The 24,964-nt window shown below is 47.7% G+C and overlaps 1 protein-coding gene across 2 annotated transcripts; it reads right to left on the bottom strand.

The window, feature by feature from the left end:
* SSR1 (signal sequence receptor subunit 1) lies at positions 1-20,757 on the bottom strand. 2 transcript variants are annotated; one of them, XM_073567266.1, is made up of 9 exons: positions 20,507-20,757; positions 19,175-19,287; positions 18,278-18,371; positions 4,254-4,516; positions 3,892-3,968; positions 2,977-3,055; positions 1,531-1,624; positions 1,237-1,251; positions 1-856 (listed from the first exon to the last, which is right to left on the bottom strand). In XM_073567266.1, the coding sequence occupies exons 1-9, from the start codon at positions 20,571-20,573 to the stop codon at positions 789-791; spliced, it is 870 nt and encodes a 289-aa protein (XP_073423367.1). In that variant the 5' UTR covers positions 20,574-20,757; the 3' UTR covers positions 1-788. The 2 variants fall into 2 exon arrangements, with proteins under 2 accessions (XP_073423367.1, XP_073423378.1); XM_073567277.1 differs by lacking the exon at positions 1,237-1,251 and having other exon boundaries at positions 20,507-20,756.
* Between the last annotated feature and the right edge of the window lie 4,207 nt (positions 20,758-24,964).

Genomic DNA, 24,964 nt, shown 5'->3' with positions numbered 1-24,964 from the left:
TACAAAAATGGAGTTCGCTTTATTTAAGAATTTCATTCTTTGTACAGTTGCAGGTGGACCGTTCCAAAATGACATTTTTCTCTGTTTACAAAAATTAAGCTTTGTTCTTTGAACACCTCTGCCCACCCACATGGACACAATGCCTTATTCAACCATTCGATATGCCAAACTATTAAAAACCCCATCTTATAATATTCCACATAACCAAGATAGTCAGGAAAAACGTCTGCTAGAAGTCTTTGCACAATTACATTTTCATGTCACAACTTGGCTGCAAACTTGGAGACAGGCAAGCTCATCAGCTCTTTCCTCCATAGCAGAGTATTAACCGAGAAGCCAAATACACTGGTTTACTTCACCAGGTCTCAGAAAACAGGCACAGAGAAGCAGGGCCACAGCCAAAAATCCACTGCAGCTTGCAAGGAGGGGAATAAAAACATAATACGCCCATAGTCACATCGCTCTCAAACTGTACAAACAGGCCAGAGAGTGAAGTAGTCATGCAACTTAGGACTGCCCTGCAGTATTACGGTGCTTCAAGATCCTTGCTGATGTATCATTCTTTTAGTTTAATGGTGGGGAGTCAGGGGAACCAAAAATTTCTTTATTAAAAAAAAAAAAAAAAAAACCCTACAGGAGAGGAAAGAGAAAAAAAAAATTGCAGTCAATGATTATACAAGACTTCACATCCTACTCCAATTTTCCATTATGGATGTCACAAATTTATCCATCCTGGATAGGAGGGACTGGTATTAGTGGACAGATTATTTTTACAAATCAAAGTTTGTTTATTCATCAGATCCTGCTGATCGCTTCTGGGCTCTTTTACGAGGAGATCTTCTTGGAGAAGCTTTGTCTAAAAAGCAAGATAGAAAAAAAAAATGTAAGTATTGTGCAGATGGACAGTTGTCTGACAGCTAAGTGACCTCACAAATATACAACATGCACACTCTTGTGGATACCAACTTGTGCAGAAAGCCATCGGCACAATAGGACGAGTGCTCCGTTACACACAAAACACTTTAGTATTGACCATAAAGTTCATGATTATTGCCAAAAAAACTAAAAACATTTTTACCTGTATAGTACATACAAAGATAGAAAAAGGAAAAAAAAAAAAAAAAATGTTCAGATACGGTGGCCAAATCTTTAATTTTATAGTCAGTAGTACAGCAGCCAAGACCACAAACAGTGCAGAAACATATCAGTACTTCACTCAGATTTAAGTGCTCTCACCTCGTCTACTTTGCACTGAAGTTGCAAGGAAGCAAAAGGAAAAAAAAAAAAGAAAGACAGCAAGAAGTATTAGAGAAGAGAACAGCCACTGCAGTGAAAACAGAAGCATCATTTTCCCAACAAGCACAGTTCAGTAGTCCCACCGACAGCTACAAACTGTACATGGACACCAGAGTCTCCATGTATCACATTTCAGTAGAAGATCCTACAAGTCCTACTAGCATATTGGGAAACAATGCATTTCTAATGTATACAACAGTGAGTAAAGAGCAGCCATGGATGTAGAATACATACTGATTTGACTCAGCGTCTCAGGAGGAATCCAGCTCATATCAACATCATTTTGGTTAGATGTGCCCATCTCCACTTTTTGGGCAGGTCGCTTTCTCTGAAGACAGAAAAACACGGGCATTTACATACAGTCAATAGTATAGGCAAAGCTCAGCCATCACATAAAAGCAGCAACTGTATGGACAAGTTGTTAGTTTTCTTTGTAACTTGTGTCCACCATGGAAAGAAGTTATATTAAGATATTCTTGCTTCCTGGATTCTCTGTGATTTTACACAAAGTTATGTGAATAGAGAAGTATCTGTTTTGTGGTTTACGCCAAGAAATAACGTTTGCATCATCATTGGGTGACCCATAGAGCTACATGAAGTATTCAAACAGGCTCCCCATTTTAGTTCATTTAGATAAATTACATAAACAGTCTTGGGTGACGAGGGCAGCTGTGACAACGTTTTGGGTTTGAGTGGATGCTTCCCGGACAGTCATGTACCCCAATAGATTTTGCTAGGCTGCATTACAGTTAGGGCTCATTGAGAATTCAGTGAATTTTGCAGTACGCTAAAAAACTGGTCTATGTTTTGACAGTTCTCAAATTTAAAAAAAAAAAACAAACAAACAAAAACACTTAGGGTATGTGCGCACACTGCAGATTCACCTGCGGGTTTTTTCCTGCGGATCCGCAGGTAAAACCGCAGGTAAAGTGACCTGCGGTTTTGCTGCGGTTTGGCCTGCGGTTTGACACCTGGACAATGGAATAGGTGGCAAACCGCAGCAGAATCCGCAGAAACAATTAACATGCTGCGGAAAAAAAAACGCAGCTTTTCCGCAGGTAAAAAACCGCAGCGTGAGCACTGCGGTTTTTAAAACCCATAGGCTAACATGGTAAAGTACCATGTCTGCGGAAATGCTGCAGTTCTGCAGGGCCAAAACCGCAGCGTGTGCACATGGCCTAATGGAGGTTTCTCAAGCTACAAAACGGCCAGTGAAGAGTTTACAACACACAGATGGCAGAGTTCTGTCCGATATTTCCACTGACCCATAGATGAATTTAATCTGTCATTTTAAATACTGAACAAATCGCCGTGCTTAATGGGCTTAAAGTCCAGGACTCCGAACATGCCATAAAAGTTTATGGCAATCCACTTTTTTTTTTTTTTTAATACTTTGCAGTTTGAGATATGGGCCTTTTTACATGCGCTTTATGAATTGAGGGGGGGGGGGGGTGCTTACAGAATTTCCTGGGGGGGGGGGGGGGGATGTCTTTACTCTGCTCAGCATTATTACTCAGTGAGGCATGACCCCTTGAAAAAGACCAGGAGTAGCAAAAGCAAAAAACAAAAAAAGAAGCTCACTCTCTGAAACAGAATTGCTGATTTTAAAAACAGATTACTCAGGAGCAGAAGAATTAAATACTTCAGGTGGAGGACTCAGCAGTAGTTGTCCGAGCTTACCTTCCTGGACTCCAACAACTGATGAAGACCAACAATTACAAGCAGCCCAAGACCACTGAGGAACAAGTACATGAAGATTCTGCCAAGACAGAATGTAACACGAGTTAACAGTAGTAACGTTACATTGGGTTGTTTTTTTTTTTACCACACAGGATAAGGAGTGATGTTAGCACACTAGTACGAGAATGCTGTGCATGGCTGTAGTGACCTATTTTACATCACCCAAAACTCACCTAGGAAATCCATTATCCCATTCACACATCCAAAGATTTACCCATTCACATAGTATAGCAATATAGGGTAATTGATCTCACCAATATAACAATTGTTAGCATGTTACAAGTGAAAACCCCTTGATGACAAAATGATTGTGTGGCCATTGGCAAGAACTTTATAGGGACCCACCTTTCACCAGGGTGTGACCCTACATGACCAATATCCATCTTAGGCTACTTTCACACTTGCGTTTTTTTTTGCTGCGCGTTTTTTGCGCACACAAACGCATGAAAAAAAACGCATCATGCGTCTGTGCGTTTTTTTGCGGGTTTTGGTGCATTTTTTTTTTTTTAAAAAAAGCATGCTTTTTTGCGCATACGTGCACATTACAATGCGCATGTATGCGCACCCATAGACTTTAATAGGTGTTTTGCTGTAAAAAAAAATGCATTGTGTGCACATGCATTTTTTGGGGGCAAGTCGGACGCACAAAAAATGCAACAGGATGCATTTTGTGCGCCCGAGCGCACACTGCAAAAAAAAAATAGCATGCGCATACAAAAGTGTACGTGCGCATATGTATGCGCACCCATGTTAAAGTATAGGGGGAAAAACGCATGCTTTTTTTGCGCTAAAAAAGCAGTGCAAAAAAACGCAAGTGTGAAACCAGCCTTACAAGGGTAGCAGTTGTACACTTACGTTTCTCCATCCAGGCCATCTTCCTTTTCAATAATAGTCACAGTCTGATTGAACACAGCATCCTGGAAAGAGTTGCCCTAAAGGAAAAAAAAAAAAATGTTGAAAGTGTAAAGAAGGTCATGTTATTATCTCATTCACTGGCATGGTGCTGCAACTCAGTGTTCCCCCAACACCAGTATTCGTGGCCCAAGAGCAGATCATGTTTTCAGGATTTCCATAATATTGCACAGGTGATAAGATTATTTAAGTTAAGGAAATAGTGGAAAGTTGATCTACTGGTGGGCTGGGGGGGGGGGGGGTATTAGCGTTTAAATTTAAAAGGAAAGTCTTAATGTTTTCTAACAAGAATAGTGAAATCTTACACTGGCATCCTTGTAATTCAGATTAATGACCAGCCCAAAGGGACGGCCCCCCATTGGCTCAGCTGGGATAAAAGAGTACTCAAAGGTGGCCTGCCTCTGCGGAGGAACCACTGTGTTCAAAGTAAGAGCTGTAAAATTCTGGATATAGAACTGGTAGTCCTGAGGGTATCTGAAGGAGGCATCCAGGGAGTCCACCACGAAGTCTTCGGTACCCTTGTTTGTGAAGCCAACAAGGAACTTTACAATATCATTAGCTGGGAAATCTAAAAAGGAAATGAAAACATGGCATTATTCACGCAACACAGGCAGAGTATAAGGCTGTGCAGCAGCACCGGTTCACACTTCTAGACTTGTACATACTGTGGTTTCATTACAGGACCATAGCATACATGCAGAAAGTGGAATAAGGCCGGAGTCACACCACAGCGAGATACGGCCGAGTCTCGCAGGTTAAAACCAAGCTCTGGCATCGGCACTCTGGAGCGCAGCGTGCAGCTCCATGTATTGCTGTGCGGCTGCACGCTCCACTCCGGAGTGCCGGCGCCAGAGCTTGGTTTTAACCTGCGAGACTCGGCCGTATCTCGCTGTGTGTGATCCCGGCCTTAGTGTCATTAGCTGGGGAAAAAAACCTGGCTGGATGGGAACAACTATCCAGAATATTCTTGCCATAAGAAGACTTATTAACCCCTTCCCATCACTGCCAATTTTTGTACATTTCTTTCCTTCCAGAAGCCATTACTTTTTTTTTTTTTTAAATGAGGACTTGCTTTTTTGCTGGAAATTATTATTATTTTTTTTGTGTATGTGGTGTGTCAATCATTTTTTTCATTGATAGAACTTGGGGGGAGAGGTTATGATGTCTTAATGACTACGGGTTTTAAGCGCGGCGTTGCTGCAACAGAAGAACAACAATTCTGGAGTTTACCGTACAGGTTAAATCATTTTTGATTTTGCTATACCAAACATTTTCAAGCATAACAGAATGTAAATTTGTTAAATCATCTTTATTTTTAGTAAAGGGAAAGCAGGTGCTGCTAATTTAATTTTAACCTCTTCATGACTGGGCAATTTTTGTTATTTGCTTGTCTGCCAAGACCCATAACTTTTTATTACTCTATCTACACAGACCTTTAATGGCTTATTTTTTGAAGGACAAGCCGTAGTTTGAAAAGACTACAGTCAATGTACTGGAAAATATGGGGGGGGGGGGGGGGCACTAAGTAAGCAAAACGTAAAAAAAAAAAAAAAAAAAAATAATAATAATTTGGGGTTTTATTTTTATGGTGTTCACCGTACTGTAAAAATGAACCTGGGAACATGAAACTCCAGATCAGTACGATTACAGCGATGCCTATCACAAAGATTTACGGTGCTTGTCACACCATTTTCCAAGACTCAACCATTTAATTTTTCCTGATTGAGCAATTTAACCCCTTCTGAATGTGTCAGATCAGCGATCTCACACAAGACAGTGGTGTCCCCCCTGGGACAGTGTAATAAAGTTAAACCCCTTAACCCCCAAGGGTGGTTTGCACATTCATGACCAGGCCAATTTTTACAATTCTGACCACTGTCCCTTTATGAGGTAATAACTCTGAAACGCTTCCATGGATCCCGGTGATTCTGACATTGTTTTCTCGTGACATATTGTACTTCATGTTAGTGGTAAAATTTCATTGATATAACTTGCGTTTATTTGTGAAAAAAAACCCCAGAAATTAGGTGAAAATTTCGCAGTTTTCCAACTTTGAATTTTTATGCCCTTAAATCACAGAGGGCACACAAAAAACTTAAGTAACATTTCACATATGTTTACTTTACATCAGCACAATTTGGGAACCAAAGTTTTTTTTTTTGCTAGGTAGTTATAAGGGTTAAAAGTTGATCAGCGATTTCTCATTTTTGCAACACCATTTTATTTTTACGGACCACATCACATTTCAAGTCACTTTGAGGGGTCTATATGATAGAAAACACCCAGAAAATACCCAAAAGTGACACCATTCTAAGAACTGCACCACTCAAGGTGCTCAAAACCAGATTCAAGAAGTTTATTAAACCTTCAGGTGCTTCACAGGAATTTTTTGAATTTTTTTTTTTTTTTTTTTTTTTTATTTAAACAAACTTTTTTTTTTTTTTTTCTTCACAAAAAAAATTACTTCAGGTCCAATTTTTTTATTTTACCAAGGGTAACAGGAGAAATTGGTCTGCAAAAGTTATTGTGCAATTTGTCCCGAGTACGCCGATACCTGATATGTGTGGGGGAGGGGGACCACTGTTTCGGCGCATGGCAGAGCTCAGAAGGGAAGGAGCGCCGTTTGACTTTTTCAATGCAAAATTGTCTGGAATTCAGATCGGACACCATGTCACGTTTGGAGAGCACCTGATGTACCTAAACAGTGGAAACCCCCCACAGGTAACCCCATTTTGGAAACTAGACCCCCCCAAGGAACTTATCGATATGTGGTGAGAACTTTGAACCCACAAGGGCTTCACAGAAGTTTATTATGCCCGGGCATGAAAATAAAAAAAACATTTTTCCACAAAAATGATATTTTTGCCCCCAATTTTTTATTTTCCTAAGGGTAACAGGAGAAATTGGACCCCAAAAGTTGTTTCGCAGTTTGTCCTGAGTAGGCTGATACCCCATATATGGGGGTAAAACACTGTTTGGGCACATGGCACAGCTTGGAAGGGAAGGAGCACCATTTGACTTTTTCAATGCAGAATTGGCTGGAATGGAGATCAGACACCATGTTGCGTTTGGAGAGCACCTGATGTGCCCAAACAGTGGAAACCCCCCAATTCCCTAACCCCAACACACCCCTAACCCTAATCTCAGCCCTAGCGGGAAAACGGAAATAAATACTTTTTTTAATTTTATTATTTTTCCCTAACTAAAGGGGGTGATAACGGGGGGTTTGATTTACTATTTATGGCGGGTTTTTACGTTTGGCAGCTGTCGCACGCTACAAGACGCTTTTTATTGTAAAATTAGTTTTTGCATCACCACATTTTGAGAGCTATAATTTTTCCATATTTTGACCCACAGAGTCATGTGAGATCTTATTTTTTGTGGGACGAGTTGACGTTTTTATTGGTACCATTTTCGGGCACGTGACATTTTTTGATCGCTTTTTATTCCGATTTTTGGGACGCAGAATGAACAAATACCAGCATTTCAAGAATTTCTTTTGGGGGGTGCGATTACACAGTGCCGCGTGCGGTAAAGTTGATAAGGCGGTTTTATTCTTCGGGTCAATACGGTTACAGCGATACCTCATTTATGTCTTATGTTTTGGCGCCTTTATGCAATGAAAACGATTTTATATAAAATAATTATTTTTGCATTGCTTTATTCTGCGAGCTATAACTTTTATATTTTTTCGCTGATGACGCTGTGTGGCGGCTCGTTTTTTTGTGGGACAAGATGACGTTTTCAGCGGTACCATGGTCATTTATATGCGTCTTTTTGATCGCATGTTATGGCACTCTTTGTTCGGCGGTATGATAACAAAAAATAAAGCTTTATTATTTTTTAAAGGGGGTTAACTAATGGCACAGTTTTATAGGGCGGGTCGTTACAGACGCGGCGATACCAAATATGTGTACTTTTGTTTTGTTGTTTTTTTTATTTCCAAAAAAATGAATTAGGGAATTTTTTTTTTTTTTTTTTTAAATTTAGCGATTTTTTTTTTTTTATAAATTATTTTTACACTTTTTTTTTTAACTTTATTACAATGTCCCAGGGGGGATATAACTGTCATGTGACAGATCAGCGATCTGTGACAGATCAGCGATCTGTGACAGGCAGTGCAGAAGGCTTCCTCGTGCCTGCGCTTTGCAGGCACTGAGGAAGCCAGCTCCCTGCAGGCCCCCGAAGGTCCCTGCCGCCATTTCGGATCCGGGGACCTGCAGGGAAGAAGACCCCCGCAGCAGCGCTGCACATTGCGCTGCTGTGGGGGTCTCAGGGAAGCACGGAGGGACCCCCCCTCCCTCCCGATGTTTCCCTAAACCACTGGTACACTGCGATTGTGTTTGATCGCAGTGTGCCAGGGGCTAACGTGTCGGGGGCGGTCCGTGACCGCCCTTGACACACAGTGCACGGTGTCAGCTGTGATAATCAGCTGACACCCGGCCGCGATCAGCGGCGCTCCCAGCGTGAGCGCCGCTGATTGCCTGTGATGTAATATTCCGTCCTTGGGACTTAGGTCCCAGGTCACATGGACGGAATATTACGTCCAATGTAGGAAAGGGGTTAACACATGAAATGCATGCTCAATTGGGTTGAGATGAGGTGCCTAACTTAGCCATTCAAGAATATTCCACTTCTTTGCTTTAATAAACTCCTGGGTTGCTTTGGCTTTATGTTTTGGGTCATTGTCCATATGTAGTAGGAAACGACAACCAATCAGTTTGGCTGCATCTGAGCACACAGTATGGCTCTGAATACCTCAGAATTCATTCGGCTGCTTCTGTCCTGTGTCACATCATCAATAAACACTAGTGACCCAGTGCCACTGGCAGCCATGCATGCCCAAGCCATCACTCTGCCTCCGCCGTGTTTTACAGATGATGTGGTATGCTTTAGGTTATGTACCACGCCTTCGTCATACTTTTCTCTTTCAGCTGACACCCAGCCGCGATCAGCCTCGCTCACCACGTGGGCGCCGCTGATCGCTATGACGTACTACCCCGTCCCTGGGAATTAAGTCCCAGGGCACATGGACGGGATAGTACGTCATATGGCAGAAAGGGGTATATATATAAAAAAAAAAAAAAAAACGCTAATAAAAAATATTCCCTAATAAATTCATTTTTTGGAAAAAAAAAAGCAAAACAATAAAAGTACACATATTTAGTATTGCCGCGTCCGTAATGGCCCGCCCTATAGAACTGTCCCATTAGTGAACCCCTTAAAAAAAAAAAACTAAAACAAAGCAAAAAATAATGCTTTATTATCATATTGCCAAACAAAAAGTGCAATAACGCGCGATCACAAAGACGGATATAAATAACCATGGTACCGCTGAAAAAGTCATCTTGTCCAGCAAAAAACAAGCCGCCATACAGCATCATCAGCAAAAAAATATAAGTTATAGCTCGCAGAATAAAGCGATGCAAAAATTATTTTTTATATAAAATTATTTTCATTGCATAAAAGCGCCAAAACAACAAAAATGACATAAATGAGGTATCGCTGTAATCGTACTGACCCGAAGAATAAAACCGCTTTATCAATTTTATCACACGCGGAACGGTGTAAACGCATGCCCCAAAAGAAATTCTTGAAATGCTGGCTTTTGTTCACTCTTCGTCCCAAAAATCGGAATAAAAAGCGATTAAAAAAAAATGTCACGTGCCCGAAAAACAGAATTTTTGGTTGCTTACCGTAAAATCTGTTTCTCGGAGCCTTCATTGCGGGACACAGAAACCATGGGTGTATGCTGCTGCCACTAGGAGGCTGACACTAGGTACAGAAAAAGGTTAGCTCCTCCTCCGCAGTATACACCCCACCGACCGGCACTAAATTACCTCATTTAGTGAAAAAGCAGTAGGAGAAGTAACAAAACAGAATGAAAACAGAACAGACAACTCAACTGTAATCAAACATAAGAACAGGAGTTACAGAATATGGGAGGGTGCTGTGTCCCCCAATGAAGGCTCCGAAAAACAGATTTTACGGTAAGCAACCAAAAATCCTGTTTTCTCCATCGCTTCATTGGGGGGACACAGAGATGGATGTCGTAAAGCAGTTCCTGGGGTGGGAAACAAACTTCCATCAGGTCAGTGGACTCACCACCGCCGCCTGCAAGATCCTTCTGCCTAGGCTGGCGTCCGCCAAAGCGTAGGTGTCGACCTTGTAAAATTTGGCAAATGTGTGGGTCGAAGACCAGGTTGCCGCTTTGCAGAGCTGCTGCGCAGAAGCTCTGTGGTGCACTGCCCAGGAGGCACCCACTGCCCGGGTAGAGTGAGCTCTAATACCCGAAGGGGGCACTTGATGCTTGACCCGGTAGGCCTCCAAAATTGCCGATCTGATCCAGTGAGCAATGGTAGCCTTGGAGGCCGGCTGACCTTTCCACGCACCAACTGGAATGATGAAAAGAGAGTCTGTCTTCTGCAAGGGAGACGTCCTAGCCAGGTAAACCTTCATGGCTCTGACCAGGTCTAGCTTGTTCATTTAGGTGGAAAGTGGACACTACCTTAGGAAAGAAGGAAGGAAGGCGGGGGCCACAGGACTACCTTGTCCTGATGGAGCACCAGGAAAGGTGGGGGGGGGGGGGGGCGACAAGCAAGAAAGGGCCGCCATTTCCAACACGCGCCGGATGGAGGTGATGGCCACCAGAGATGCCACTTTCCAGGAGAGAAGGGACAGGGAGACTTCCCTGAGAGGTTCAAAGGGAGACCGTTGAAGAGCCTCCAGAACCAGATTGAGATCCCATGGATCCACAGGAGCGCGGTACGGAGGTGCCGTATGAGCCACTCCCTGAAGAAAGGCTTTGACCTGCGGGAGGGAGGCCAACGTCTTCTGAAAAAGAATGGAGAGCGCTGAAACTTGACCCTTCAAAAGAACTGAGGGCAAGGCCCGCATCTAGGCCTGGCTGCAGGAACGCCAGGATAGAAGGGAGAGAAAAGGACATGGGTGGAACGTCATTGGCCTCGCACCAAGTGAAATAGGTCTTCCACATATGATAATAAATTTTAGAAGACGATGGTTTTCTAACCCGGATCATGGTGCGATTAACCCAATCTGAAAAACCTGACCGCTTCAGAACCGCGGTTTCAACAGCCACGCCGCTAAATTGAGCGGCAGAGAATTGGGGTGGCAGATTGGACCTTGAGACAGCAGATCTGCTCTGTCTGGAAGCTTCCAGGGGGAATCCGCAAGAAGGTTGACGATGTCCGCGAACCAAGCCCTTCTGGGTCAATCCGGAGAGATGAGGATGACTGGTACCCCATCCGCCTTGATTTTCTTCAACAGCTTGGGAAGAAGAGGAAGGGGAGGGAACAGATAAGGGAGCTTGAACTGCGACCCGGGAATGGTCAGAGCATCGGCACCCACTGCGAGAGGATCTCGGGCCCTGGATACGAACTGTGGGACCTTTCTGTTCAGGCGAGACGCCAGCAGGTCCATGTCCGGAGTCCCCCAACGACGGCAAAGCTGATGAAAGACGTCCGGATGTAAGGACCACACTCCCGCCGCGAGACCCTCGCAGCTGAGAAAATCAGCGGCGCAGTTGTCCACGCCGGGAATGTGCACTGCGGATATCGTTGGAACCGATACCTCTGCCCAGTGGAGAATCCTGGACACTTCGGGTAGACCCGAGGAGCTCCGTGTCCCCCCTTGGTGGTTGACATATGCCACCGCTGTGGCATTGTCTGTCTGAATCCGGACCGGCAGACCCCTGAGAAGCCTTTCCCAGTGAATGAGAGACAGAAAAATCGCCCATATCTCGAGGACGTTGATCGGCAGAGTTGTCTCGAGTCGACCGACCCTGAACCGTCTGATTGCGAAACACAGCTCCCCAGCCGAGAAGGCTGGCGTCCTTTGTCACAATCTGCCAGTGAATCGGAAGGAATGACCGGCCCAGGGACATGAGGGGTGACGTCAGCCACCAATTGAGGGACTGTTTGACCCGGGACGAGCGGCGAATTGGACGATCCAGGGAGAGAACGGACCTGTTCCACCGAGACAGAATGGCCTGTTGAAGCGGTCTCGTGTGAAATTGAGCAAAGGGGATCACTTCGGTTGTCGCCACCATCTTTCCCAAGACTTTCATGGCTGACAGGAAAGATGGAAGCTTCGGGCTCTGCAGCGATCGAACAACTCGCCGCAGAGAGATCAACTTCTCTTCCGGGAGAAAAACCCTCGATCGACGGGTGTCGAATAAGCCTAGAAACACAAGACGTTAAGTCGGAACGAGGCAGGACTTCCTCTTGTTTACGAGCCACCCAAAACTGGACAGGGTGTCGACAACGATGGCAAGGCTTTGGAGAGTCTGGTGAAAAGACAGAGCTTTGATTTGAATGTTGTCGAGGTACGGGAAGAGTACGAGACCTCTGATCCTGAACAGGGCCATCAACGCCGCCATGATCTTCGTAAACACTCTGGGCGCGGTGGCGAGACCGAACGGCAGGGCAACAAACTGGTAGTGGTTCTGACGAATCGCAAAACCCAGAAATTTCTGATGCCCGTGAAAGATGGGGACATGCAGATAGGCATCTTGAATGTCTATTGAACACATGAATTCCTGCGCCTCCATGGAAGCGATTACTGAACGAAGGGACTCCATCCTGAAATGATGCAGGCGGACCCTCTTAATCAGCAGTTTGAGGTCCAGAATGGGCCGAACTGCGCCGCTTTTCGGCACCACGAACAGGTTTGAGTAGAACCCTGTGAATTGCTCTGTTTCGGGAACGGGCACAATCACCCCGGAACTGAGGAGAGTCGATGGATGCAAAGAAGCCCAGAACTAAGGAGGGGTCTTTTGAAGGACGGGACTCGAAGAAGCGATCCCGGGGCCGAGAAACAAACTCTATTTTCCTGAGGATACAACTTCCCTGACCCAAGCGTCTTCCACCGAGGCAAGTCGGACGTCCCTGAAGAAAAGGAGTCGGCCGCCAGTCGGAAAGGCGACTCGGGACTCTGTAGATAATCATGCCGAGGTGGACCCTCCAGTTTTGGACCCGGAGGATCTGCCCTGGGAGGAGTGAGATCGCCAGGATGGAGTGGGCCTAAAGGAGACCTTCTTCCTATCCTGGCGTGCTTGCGGCCTTTGTTGGTTGGGGAAAGGTTCTGCTGTCGCGACGCGGCGGAAAGCCCGAAAGGGCCGAAACTGACGCCATGGAGGGGGTCTAAGAGGCTTGGACCCCCAGTGGAGTCTTTGATAACCTGGTCCAGCTGAGATCCGAAGAGACACACACCCTGAAAGGGCAGATTGTAAGAGACTTTTTTGAACACAAATCCGCCTGCCAGGCCTTGAGCCAAATTGTACGCCGGATAGCAACTAAGTTGCTGGACGCTTGAGCTGCGCAAGAGGCAGCAGCATGTAAGGAGACGGGAGACCAAATTTTCCCCTGCATGGGAGATCTGGTTGGCTAGCTTGCCCAGTCACTCTGGTTGGTTGAGATCCTCCGCCCAAGTAGCTATGCCCTTTGCTACCCAAGTGGAGGAGGGTGTCAGTCTGCAGTTGCAGAGCTACTCACGGTCCGGTGTCCTGTGGATGCTTCCAGTGAGCGCTGCTGCACAGCTTGTCCGTATCTGCAGGGCCACAGAAGAGGCGATGGAGTCCGGCTTTCAGGCTGGGGAAAATGGCGGCCGCCTGAGGGGAGCCCGGTAGAAAAAGCATGCGCTTCCTTGTGGAGACAGGGAGGAGGGCGGGGCTAACTGCAGCCAAAGATGGCACCGCCCGCTGCTGATAGGCAGGCTAGGAGGCTGAGCGCCGCCTCCGGAGCGCAGACGTCCTAGAATGGGAGGGAGTGAGCGGTGGCCGGGCTTAGAACGGGCGGGAGAGAAGCCCGCCTAAGGAAAAAGGCGGGGGGCGTGGCCACGATGCCGAACAAGGCCGCAATAGAAGCCGGGACCTGGAGTAGATGCGGCGGCCGGCGCGGAGGCAACACTGCACTGCCGCACGATCGCTCCACAATGGATACATGTCTGCCGCCTGGCTGCTGAGCAGAAACAAGATAAGTGCAGCTGGAGAGAGGAGGGGAGGGGGGCGCAGAGAGAGGCAGAGGCTGCTGAAAGGAGCCGTGATATCTGGGGACATGTCACTCAGGGCGCCCGCTCCGCAAGGTCCCCGAGCCTGCAGCATGGCTAGCCAAAAGAAAAAAAAAAAAGAGAAAGGAGCAGCCGGGGAGACATGGGAGGCAGGGAGAGGAAGGGTCCCATACTTACCTTCCATCAGCAAAAACCTGTACCTTATCAAGATCGTGTCTTCTTACGAAGGAGGTCTGCGTCTCTGCCAGACTGACAGGCTCTGGGGGGCGAGGACCAGCTGGATTGCCTGACACGCGTTCGTGCTCAGGGCTCTTGGTCCTGCCGTGGAGAGCTATGAGGATACGGGGTGGCAGTACACGCCATACTCAGTCTCTTTGTGGGACTACAGATGTGACCCTTCACTCTGTATCCCTCCGAAAACCTGAAAGAAAACGACGCACACGGAGGTAGATATGGGTCTAATGAAAGACCGTGTCCACCTCCTACTGACACTAAGCTAAACTGAGGAAATTAGTGCCGGTCGGTGGGGTGTATACAGCGAAGGAAGAGCTAACCTTTTTCTGTACATAGTGTCAGCCTCCTAGTGGCAGCAGCATACACCTATGGTTTCTGTGTCCCCCAATGAAGCGATGGAGAAATGATACCAATAAAAATGTCAACTCATCCCGCAAAAAAATAAGACCTCACATGACTCGGTAGGTCAAAATATGGAAAAATTATAGCTCTCAAAATATGGTGATGCAAAAACTATTTTTACAATAAAAAGCGTATTTTAGCGTATGACAGCTGTCAAAAATAAAAGCCTGCCATAAATCGTAAATCAAACCCCCCTTCATCACCCCCTTAGTTAGGGAAAAATAATAAATTTAAAAAAAAAAAAAAAAAAAAAAAAAAAAAGTATTTCCAATTTTCCCATTAGGGCTAGGGCTGAGATTAGGGTTAGGGGTGTGTTGGGATTAGAATTGATGGGTTTCCTCTGTTTGGGTACATCAAGGGCTCTCAAAACGCAACATGGCGTCTGATCTCAATTCCAGCCAATTCTGCGTTGAAAAAGTCAAATGGTGCTCCCTCCCTTCCAAGCTCCGACATGCGCCCAAACAGTGTTTTACCCCCACATATGGGGCATCAGTCTACTCAGGACAAATTGCAAAACAACTTTTGGGGTCCAATTTCTCCTGTTACCCTTGGGAAAATAAAAAATTGGGGGCAAAAATATCATTTTCATGGAAAAAAAAACATGATTTTTTATTTTCATGCCAGGGCGTTATAAACTTCTGTGAAGCCCTTGGGGGTTCAAAGTGCTCACCACACATCTAGATAAGTTCCTTGGAGGGTCTAGTTTCCAAAATGGGGTCACTTGTGGGGGGTTTCTACTGTTTAGGCACATCAGAGGCTCTCCAAACATGACATGACACCTGCAGACCAATCCATCAAAGTATGCATTCCAAAACATCACTACTTCCCTTCCGAGCCCCGACGTGTGCCCATACAGTAGTTTTCTCCCACATATGGGGTATCAGCGTACTCAAGACAAATTGAACAACAACTTTTGGGGTCCAATTTCTCCTGTTACCCTTGGGAAAATAAAAAAATTGGGGACTAAAAGATCATGTTTGTGGAAAAAATGATTTTTTTTAATTTTCACGCCAGGGCGTTATAAACTTCTGTGAAGCCCTTGGGGGTTCAAAGTGCTCACCACACATCTAGATAAGTTCCTTGGGGGACGGGGGTCTAGTTTCCAAAATGGTGTCATTTGTGGGGGGGGGGGTTTCCACTGTTTAGGCACATCCGGGGCTTTCCAAATGCGGCATGGCGTCCAATCCCAATTCCAGCCAAAAAAAAGTCAAATGCGCTGCTTCCCTTCCGAGCTCTGCCATGCGCCCAAATAGTGGTTTACCCCCACATGTGAGATATCAACATACTCAGGACAAATTGCACAATAACTTTTAGGGTCCTGTTACCCTTGGGAAAATAAAATTTGGGGGTGAAAAGATCACTTTTGTGAAAAAAAATGTGACTTTTTAATTTGATGGCTGGGAGGTTCAAAGCTCTCACCACATGTCTAGATACGTTCCTTGGGGGGGGGGGGGGGGGTGTCTAGTTTCCAAAATGGGGTCACTTGTGGGAGGTTTCCACTATTTAGTCACATCAGGGGCTCTCCAAACGTGACATGGCGTCCAATCTGAATTCCAGCCAATTTTGCACTGAAAAAGTCAAACTGCGCTCCTTCCCTTCTGGGCTCTGCCATGCGCCGAAACATTGGTCCCCCCCCCCCCCACATATCAGGTATCAGCGTACTCAGGACAAATTGCACAATAACTTTTGCAGTCCAATTTCTCCTGTTACCCTTGGTAAAATAAAAAAAAAAAAAAATTGGACCTGTGAAGTAATTTTTTTGTGAAAAAAAATTAAATGTTCATTTTTTTTAAACATTCAAAAAATTCCAGTGAAGCACCTGAAGGGTTAATAATCTTCTTGAATGTGCTTTTGAGCACCTTGCAGGGTGCAGTTTTTAGAATGGTTTCATTTTTGGGTATTTTCTATCATATAGACCCCTCAAAGTGACTTCAAATGTGATGTGGCCCGTAAAAATAAGACTGTGTTGTAAAAATGAGAAATCGCTGGTCAACTTTTAACCCTTATAACTTCCTAACAAAAAAACACAAACATTTTGGTTCCAAAATTGTGCTGATGTAAAGTAAACGTGTGAAATGTTATTAAGTTTTTTGTGTGCCGTATCTCTGTGATTTAAGGGCATAAAAATTCAAAGTTGGAAAATTGCGAAATTGTCAAAATTTTCGCCAAATTTCCGTTTTTTTCACAAATAATCGCAAGTTATATGAATGAAATTTTACCACTAACATGAAGTACAATATGTCACGAGAAAACAATGTCAGAATCACCGGGATCCATGGAAGCGTTCCAGAGTTATTACCTCATAAAGGGACAGTGGTCAGAAATGTAAAAATTGGCCTGGTTATGAACGTGCAAACCACCCTTGGAGGTAAAGGGGTTAAAGGCTTGTTTCTGCAAGGCAATCAGTACCATTCTTGGAGTAGATAAGTTTTCATCACTTCTTATTAGAGCAATAATGTTTATAGCACTATTACAGCAATAATAAGTTTTAGCCAGAAATAAACACACTATTGTGGTATTAATTTTATTTTTTTTTTTCTTTATGGTGCTTATCAATAAAGGTTAATTTTATATCTTCATAGATTGGACTTTTACATACAGTGATATAAAGGTTTTTTATCATTTTAAATTTCTTTACTTTTGATGGGGGAAAGATGTGGTGTTAGGAAGGGATTCAAAATGGTGTATCCCCTGGGCCACACGCTTTTAAATGGTAGCGATCCGAGCTCAGCTCGGATTGTTGCTGTTACAGGCATATGTGACTGCATAGCACAGCAGGCTCAGTCACTGAGCCAGTTCCATAAGCCCAGAACAGACATGTGCAGTACATGGATAGCAGATAGGGAAAAGGTTAAAACCAGAAGCTCTCTGCAGATAAGGAACCTCTCTCCTTCCAGTGCAGTAGTGCCAGACATAACAGGGCGCATGCCCTTTTGATCAATATTTTGTAGATAGGAATATATAAAAAAAAAAACAAAAAAAAAAAAACAAACACACACACACACACACGTCAGCTAGCAAAAAGTGAACATGCTCTGGCATAAAAGTTGATGCAACTGTGAAGCCCTACGTGTTTTTTTTTCCAGCACAGAGACTGAAATTTGTCCCAGTGATTTATTAGAAGGACATGACTGATCATATTAGTATGAAAACTATAAAAAAAATTAAAAAAAAAAAAAAAAAAAATACACAGCTTAACAAATCCCAGTGTTCCTCTGGCTTTAGTATAAAGGTGTGCCAACCACATGAGAATTCAGGAAGGGCAATAAGGCTTGTTGGGAATGCTTTTATTATGACAAAGATGTGCCATGACTGTATGATTGCTGGTGGTCACACCTTATGGTACATCAGGGAACGAAAGTCACACAGGCTGTTGTAGTACTGTGACCCCTTCCGAATTCTCTGCACAAGAGCCTTTCCAACCAGCCAGCTTTCAGGGAATTCTAGCTATGGCACAAGCTGCTGGCCTGGGTTCAGGAAAGACAGCGATATGGTCGCTATGCGATACCAGCAGCACCCCATGCCCATAATTCTCAAAAACGGCAGGGGGCTCAGAGGTCAGAGCAATCAAAGTGGTGACATATTGTTAGGGCAGTCACTCTAGAACATGTGAATACCCCTTTACCGAAATGGAAGTAATGGCTAGACAGAGGTTATAGTGACTTACCTTCGCCTTTAACAAACAAAATGGTGGTGTCAGCATTGGGAGAGGCCTTCGGTTCACCTGAACTCAAATCTTCTTCTTCCTCCTTTTCTTCTGTCTGTTAACAGAAAAAAAAAAATTTCCGATGTACACAAAAGGTTTTGCAGAAAATCCAACACAGATGCACCAAGCACTAGTTACTCTGAGACACGCACAGATATTACTGATGGAAAAAGACTGTGAGCTAAAACAGTTACTCTTTATCCAAAAATCAATACTACATGTTAGAATAAGAAACTTTCTAATTCACCTTGGAGAAATCTGCTTCTTTGTCCGCCTGAGTGGAACATTCATTCTCAATTTGCTGGTAAAATCTGTCTTTAGTGAATAAAGATTACCCCATTACTCAGATAGGAGGTGACAGTTGGTGCTCATAAAGTTCTATGGAGAACTGTAGCTGTGGTTTCAGGAGAACTTGTAGCAGAATATGTCTAGTTCCTCCTCCCCATAGACTTTTAAAGGCACCAACTGTCATCTGCTATCTCATACTTAGGAAAATCTTCACTGAATACAGATTATATCCATGAACTTAAAGTGAAAGACCAGTCGAGAAGAAAAAAGAAGCAGATTCCTATGATAAGATATAAAAATAAGCAAGTTTGTGTTATATTTACTAATGATTAAATTAAAATGATGGCTAAGATGGGGGATTGGAATTCACAATGTTGGAAGATAATTATGACATTGCATGGCTAACGGAAGGTAACGCAATTCAGTTAGTTACAACATTCTGCGCTTTTGGTGAAAAATGTAAAGTAGCTGAAAGAGGAGGTAGTAGGAGGAAACGGAGGAAAACATTCTGGGATGGTCTCCCTGCTCAGGCTACAGCCCATCCATCCTCTATTATATATGCACATTTACCAAGTCTGTCGTCTCATCTTCTTCCACTTCAGCCTCGTCATCATCATCTTCTACTACAGAGTCTTCAATGGCTTCTTCATCTTCCGTGGCATCTTGGGCAGCAACTAAGGGACCTACGACAAAAGAAAGCGGTTTACATTTGAACACTCCAAGAGTCAATAAGGAGATTGTTAAGTGAAGTTCTAAAACTCAAACAGTGACGTGGAATAGGGCCAAAAACGCATGATGTCAAGAGGGTACCAAATGTGGAGCCATCACCTGCTGCGGACTTTTTGAAGGACATCCAAAAAAGTTTGAAATAAACTGGACAGCTTTGCCAAGAGAAGACACAAACGCTGAACAAAAAAACCCACCAAGGTGACTTATGTCAGAGGCTACAAAGCATAGTCGGGCACACGGTACATTGTGGCACCTTCCTCTCTCCATCACTCATTACCTTGGGGCCCTCTGTGTGGTCACCTAGAGGACACAGAATCGGCTACTCCGGGTCACTGATCTCTGCCAAGAAACAGTAATAGAACTGCATCAGTTCTTCATGTAAAGATGAGAAGCAGAGGAGGTGGAGGGTCTCCCCTTACAGAGGTAATTATTGAGGTGGAGGGTCTCCACTAACACTTCCTGCTCTCCATGGACAACTGCTTACCATAAGGCAGGGGGCCTCTGCCGATCAGAGGATTTCATGACGCCCATTCATTTCTCTGGGAATCACACAAGGATTCCCTTTGCTTATTATAAACTCCACACTTGGGGTCTCACATCCATCTAGAGAGGACATCTGCCGGGTCAGATCTGTGTATTCCCGCAATTATAAAGACCCTAATACACAGTAGGTGGCTAAACCCGCTGATCCCGTCTGCCAGTCTAATATATGAGGGCGCCCCTGATGTCAGGGAGATAAGAACCAGGCCAGGGGCGGACACTGACGGGGAACACTAGAAGAAGGGCCGTCTGCAGCCCAATAACGCCTCACTATGCACAAGTCCACCTGCAGAAGTGGCCCCACTTGGGCCCCCGTGCGGATCCACCAGTGTTGCGTCTGCCCCCCCAGCGCCGATCCTGCAGCCACAGACGTGGCCATGGTGTGTACAGGGACCTAGGACCGGTCACATTCTGCCAGGTGCGGGCCAAGGGGCCACTGAAGTGAGGACCCCCATCACTGAAGACCCCGCTGGTACTAGAGGGGGAGGAGCCCAGAATGAATGGGCGCAGTGACACGTCAGCCACAGGCCGGAGCACCGCGCTCCTCCTGCACGGAGCCGCACCGGATGGCGACACCAGAGCAGCCGCCACACACGTCCGCGCCACTAACATCCCGCCACACACGACACGTACCTCTGCCGAGCAGGGTGGCCGGGAAAGCCAGCAGCAGTAACAGCAGCAAATGGCGCAGCGAGGTCATGGCGGAGCGCGGTGTGTGTCGCAGCTGTGGAGCCCAGAGAGACGCGGCTAGAAGCTCAGGCGGTGGAGGCTCTTTCCTTACGTCGCCGCCTCTTACACAATTATCAGCCCCCTTCACTCAATAGCGACGTGCTACGTCTCCTCCAGAAATGGGAGGGCGTGGGCGTGGCCATCTGGAGGGGCGGGCATTAGGAAGACAGACAGAACCCGCCTTTTCCGGCTATGAGGGAAGTGGACGTGGCTGTACGATCCAGACGATACTCCGCATGCGTAATGAGTAGGTGTGGCCTATTCATACAGAGACTCGCGCCAGCCAATGAGGTGCGAGCAGTGCTAGGAACTTGTATTGCCTTCTCATTAGACTGGTGTGGTTCTAATGGACTGTTGGGGCGCTCCACCACCTGTGTGAGGGCGGTATATGGGGGCGCTCCACCACCTGTGTGAGGGCGGTATATGGAGGCGCTCCACCACCTGTGTGAGGGCGTACATAGGAGCAGTATGGAGGAGCTGCACCTGTCCTGTGTGAATGCGGTACATAGGAGTATGGGGGCGCTGCACCTGTCCTGTGAGTGCGGTACATGGCGGAGTATGGGGGCGCTGCACCTGTCCTGTGAGTGCGGTACATGGCGGAGTATGGGGGCGCTGCACCTGTGAGGGCGGAACATGGAGGAGTATGGGGGCGCTGCACCTGTGAGGGCGGAACATGGAGGAGTATGGGGGCGCTGCACCTGTGAGGGCGGAACATGGAGGAGTATGGGGGCGCTGCACCTGTGAGGGCGGAACATGGAGGAGTATGGGGGCGCTGCACCTGTCCTGTGAGTGCGGTACATGGCGGAGTATGGGGGCGCTGCACCTGTCCTGTGTGAGGGCGGTATATGGGGGCGCTGCACCTGTCCTGTGTGAATGCGGTACATAGGAGTATGGGGGCGCTGCACCTGTCCTGTGTGAGGGCGGTACATAGGAGTATGGGGGCGCTGCACCTGTGAGGGCGGTACATAGGAGTATGGGGGCGCTGCACCTGTGAGGGCGGTACATAGGAGTATGGGGGCGCTGCACCTGTGAGGGCGGAACATGGAGGAGTATGGGGGCGCTGCACCTGTGAGGGCGGAACATGGAGGAGTATGGGGGCGCTGCACCTGTGAGGGCGGAACATGGAGGAGTATGGGGGCGCTGCACCTGTGAGGGCGGAACATGGAGGAGTATGGGGGCGCTGCACCTGTCCTGTGTGAATGCGGTACATAGGAGTATGGGGGCGCTGCACCTGTCCTGTGTGAGGGCGGTACATAGGAGTATGGGGGCGCTGCACCTGTGAGGGCAGAACATGGAGGAGTATGGGGGCGCTGCACCTGTCCTGTGTGAATGCGGTACATAGGAGTATGGGGGCGCTGCACCTGTCCTGTGTGAGGGCGGTACATAGGAGTATGGGGGAGCTGCACCTGTGAGGGCGGAACATGGAGGAGTATGGGGGCGCTGCACCTGTCCTGTGAGTGCGGTACATGGCGGAGTATGGGGGCGCTGCACCTGTCCTGTGTGAGGGCGGTACATAGGAGCAGTATGGGGGCGCTGCACCTGTCCTGTGTGAGGGCGGTATATGGCGGAGTATGGGGGCGCTGCACCTGTCCTGTGTGAATGCGGTACATAGGAGTATGGGGGCGCTGCACCTGTCCTGTGTGAGGGCGGTACATAGGAGTATGGGGGCGCTGCACCTGTCCTGTGTGAGGGCGGTACATAGGAGCAGTATGGGGGCGCTGCACCTGTGTGAGTGCGGTACTTGGAGGAGTATGGGGGCGCTGCACCTGTCCTGTGTGAGGGCGGTACATAGGAGTATGGGGGCGCTGCACCTGTCCTGTGTGAGTGCGGTACATGGAGGAGTACGGGGGCGCTGCACCTGTCCTGTGTGAGTGCGGTACATAGGAGCAGTATGGGGGCGCTGCACCTGTCCTGTGTGAGGGCGGTACATAGGAGCAGTATGGGGGCGCTGCACCTGTGTGAGGGTGGTACTTGGAGCAGTATGGGGGCGCTGCACCTGTCCTGTGTGAGTGCGGTACATAGGAGCAGTATGGGGGCGCAGCACCTGTGTGAATGCGGTACATGCCGGAGTATGGGGGCGCTGCACCTGTCCTGTGTGATGGCGGTATATAGGAGCAGTATGGGGGCGCTGCACCTGTCATGTGTGAGGGCGGTACATGGAGGAGTATGGGGGCGCTGCACCTGTCCTGTGTGAGGGCGGAACATGGAGGAGTATGGGGGCGCTGCACCTGTCCTGTGTGAGGGCGGTACATAGGAGCAGTATGGGGGCGCTGCACCTGTCCTGTGTGAGGGCGGTACATAGGAGCAGTATGGGGGCGCTGCACCTGTCCTGTGTGAGGGCGGTACATAGGAGCAGTATGGGGGCGCTGCACCTGTCCTGTGTGAGGGCGGTACATAGGAGCAGTATGGGGGGCGCTGCACCTGTGTGAGGGCGGTACTTAGAGCAGTATGGGGGCGCTGCACCTGTCCTGTGTGAGTGCGGTACTTGGAGGAGTATGGGGGCGCTGCACCTGTCCTGTGTGAATGCGTTACATAGGAGTATGGGGGCGCTGCACCTGTCCTGTGTGAATGCGGTACATGGAGGAGTATGGGGGCGCTGCACCTGTCCTGTGAGTGCGGTACATGGCGGAGTATGGGGGCGCTGCACCTGTGTGAGTGCGGTACATGGAGGAGTATGGGGGCGCTGCACCTGTCCTGTGTGAGGGCGGTACATGGAGGAGTATGGGGGCGCTGCACCTGTCCTGTGTGAGGGCGGTACATGGAGGAGTATGGGGGCGCTGCACCTGTCCTGTGTGAGGGCGGAACATGGAGGAGTATGGGGGCGCTGCACCTGTCCTGTGTGAGGGCGGTACATAGGAGCAGTATGGGGGCGCTGCACCTGTCCTGTGTGAGGGCGGTACATAGGAGCAGTATGGGGGCGCTGCACCTGTCCTGTGTGAGGGCGGTACATAGGAGCAGTATGGGGGCGCTGCACCTGTCCTGTGTGAGGGCGGTACATAGGAGCAGTATGGGGGCGCTGCACCTGTCCTGTGTGAGGGCGGTACATAGGAGCAGTATGGGGGGCGCTGCACCTTTGTGAGGGCGGTACTTGGAGCAGTATGGGGGCGCTGCACCTGTCCTGAGTGCGGTACTTGGAGGAGTATGGGGGCGCTGCACCTGTCCTGTGTGAATGCGGTACATGGAGGAGTATGGGGGCGCTGCACCTGTCCTGTGAGTGCGGTACATGGCGGAGTATGGGGGCGCTGCACCTGTGTGAGTGCGGTACTTGGAGGAGTATGGGGGCGCTGCACCTGTCCTGTGTGAGGGCGGTACATAGGAGTATGGGGGCGCTGCACCTGTCCTGTGAGTGCGGTACATAGGAGCAGTATGGGGGCGCTGCACCTGTCCTGTGTGAGGGTGGTACATAGGAGCAGTATGGGGGCGCTGCACCTGTGTGAGGGTGGTACTTGGAGCAGTATGGGGGCGCTGCACCTGTCCTGTGTGAGTGCGGTACATAGGAGCAGTATGGGGGCGCAGCACCTGTGTGAATGCGGTACATGGAGGAGTAGTGGGGCGCTGCACCTGTCCTGTGTGATGGCGGTACATGGAGGAGTATGGGGGCGCTGCACCTGTCCTGTGTGAGGGCGGAACATGGAGGAGTATGGGGGCGCTGCACCTGTCCTGTATGGGGGCGCTGCACCTGTCCTGTGTGAGGGCGGTACATAGGAGCAGTATGGGGGCGCTGCACCTGTCCTGTGTGAGGGCGGTACATAGGAGCAGTATGGGGGCGCTGCACCTGTCCTGTGTGAGGGCGGTACATAGGAGCAGTATGGGGGGCGCTGCACCTGTGTGAGGGCGGTACTTGGAGCAGTATGGGGGCGCTGCACCTGTCCTGTGTGAGTGCGGTACTTGGAGGAGTATGGGGGCGCTGCACCTGTCCTGCGTGAATGCGTTACATAGGAGTACGGGGGCGCTGCACCTGTCCTGTGTGAATGCGGTACATGGAGGAGTATGGGGGCGCTGCACCTGTCCTGTGTGAGTGCGGTACATGGCAGAGTATGGGGGTGCTGCACCTGTGAGTGCGGTACATAGTAGTATGGGGGTGCTGCACCTGTGTGATTGCGTGTAGGCAGAGGGAAGTATGAAATGCTCTAAAATTTCCTGGTAGACGGCTGAGCTGACTTTGGTCTTGATAAAACACAGTGGACCTACACCAGCAGATGACATGGCTTTCCAAACCATCACTAGTTGTGGAAACTTCACCCTAGATGTCAAGCAGCTTGGATTGTGTGCCTCTCCACTCTTCTTCCAGACTCTAGGATCTTGATTTCCAAGGTCTAGTGTGAAGTTTCCACAATCAGTGATGGTTTGGGGAGCCATGTC

This window comes from Dendrobates tinctorius, unplaced genomic scaffold (assembly GCF_039654945.1).
Source record: "Dendrobates tinctorius isolate UK_male_01 unplaced genomic scaffold, ASM3965494v1 ptg000004l, whole genome shotgun sequence".
NCBI lineage: Eukaryota > Metazoa > Chordata > Amphibia > Anura > Dendrobatidae > Dendrobates > Dendrobates tinctorius.
Note: the sequence above shows the minus strand (reverse complement) of the source record. Positions and strands in the feature narration are given on the sequence as shown.

Coding starts and splice junctions, on each gene's coding strand:
- SSR1 (XM_073567266.1), bottom strand. CDS start 20,573: ATGACCTCGCTGCGCCATTTGCTGCTGTTACTGCTGCTGGCTTTCCCG. Junction 19,288..20,506: donor GGCCACCCTGCTCGGCAGAG/GTACGTGTCGTG, acceptor CTTTTGTCGTAG/GTCCCTTAGTTGCTGCCCAA. Junction 1,625..2,976: donor AGTTGTTGGAGTCCAGGAAG/GTAAGCTCGGAC, acceptor TTCTGTCTTCAG/AGAAAGCGACCTGCCCAAAA.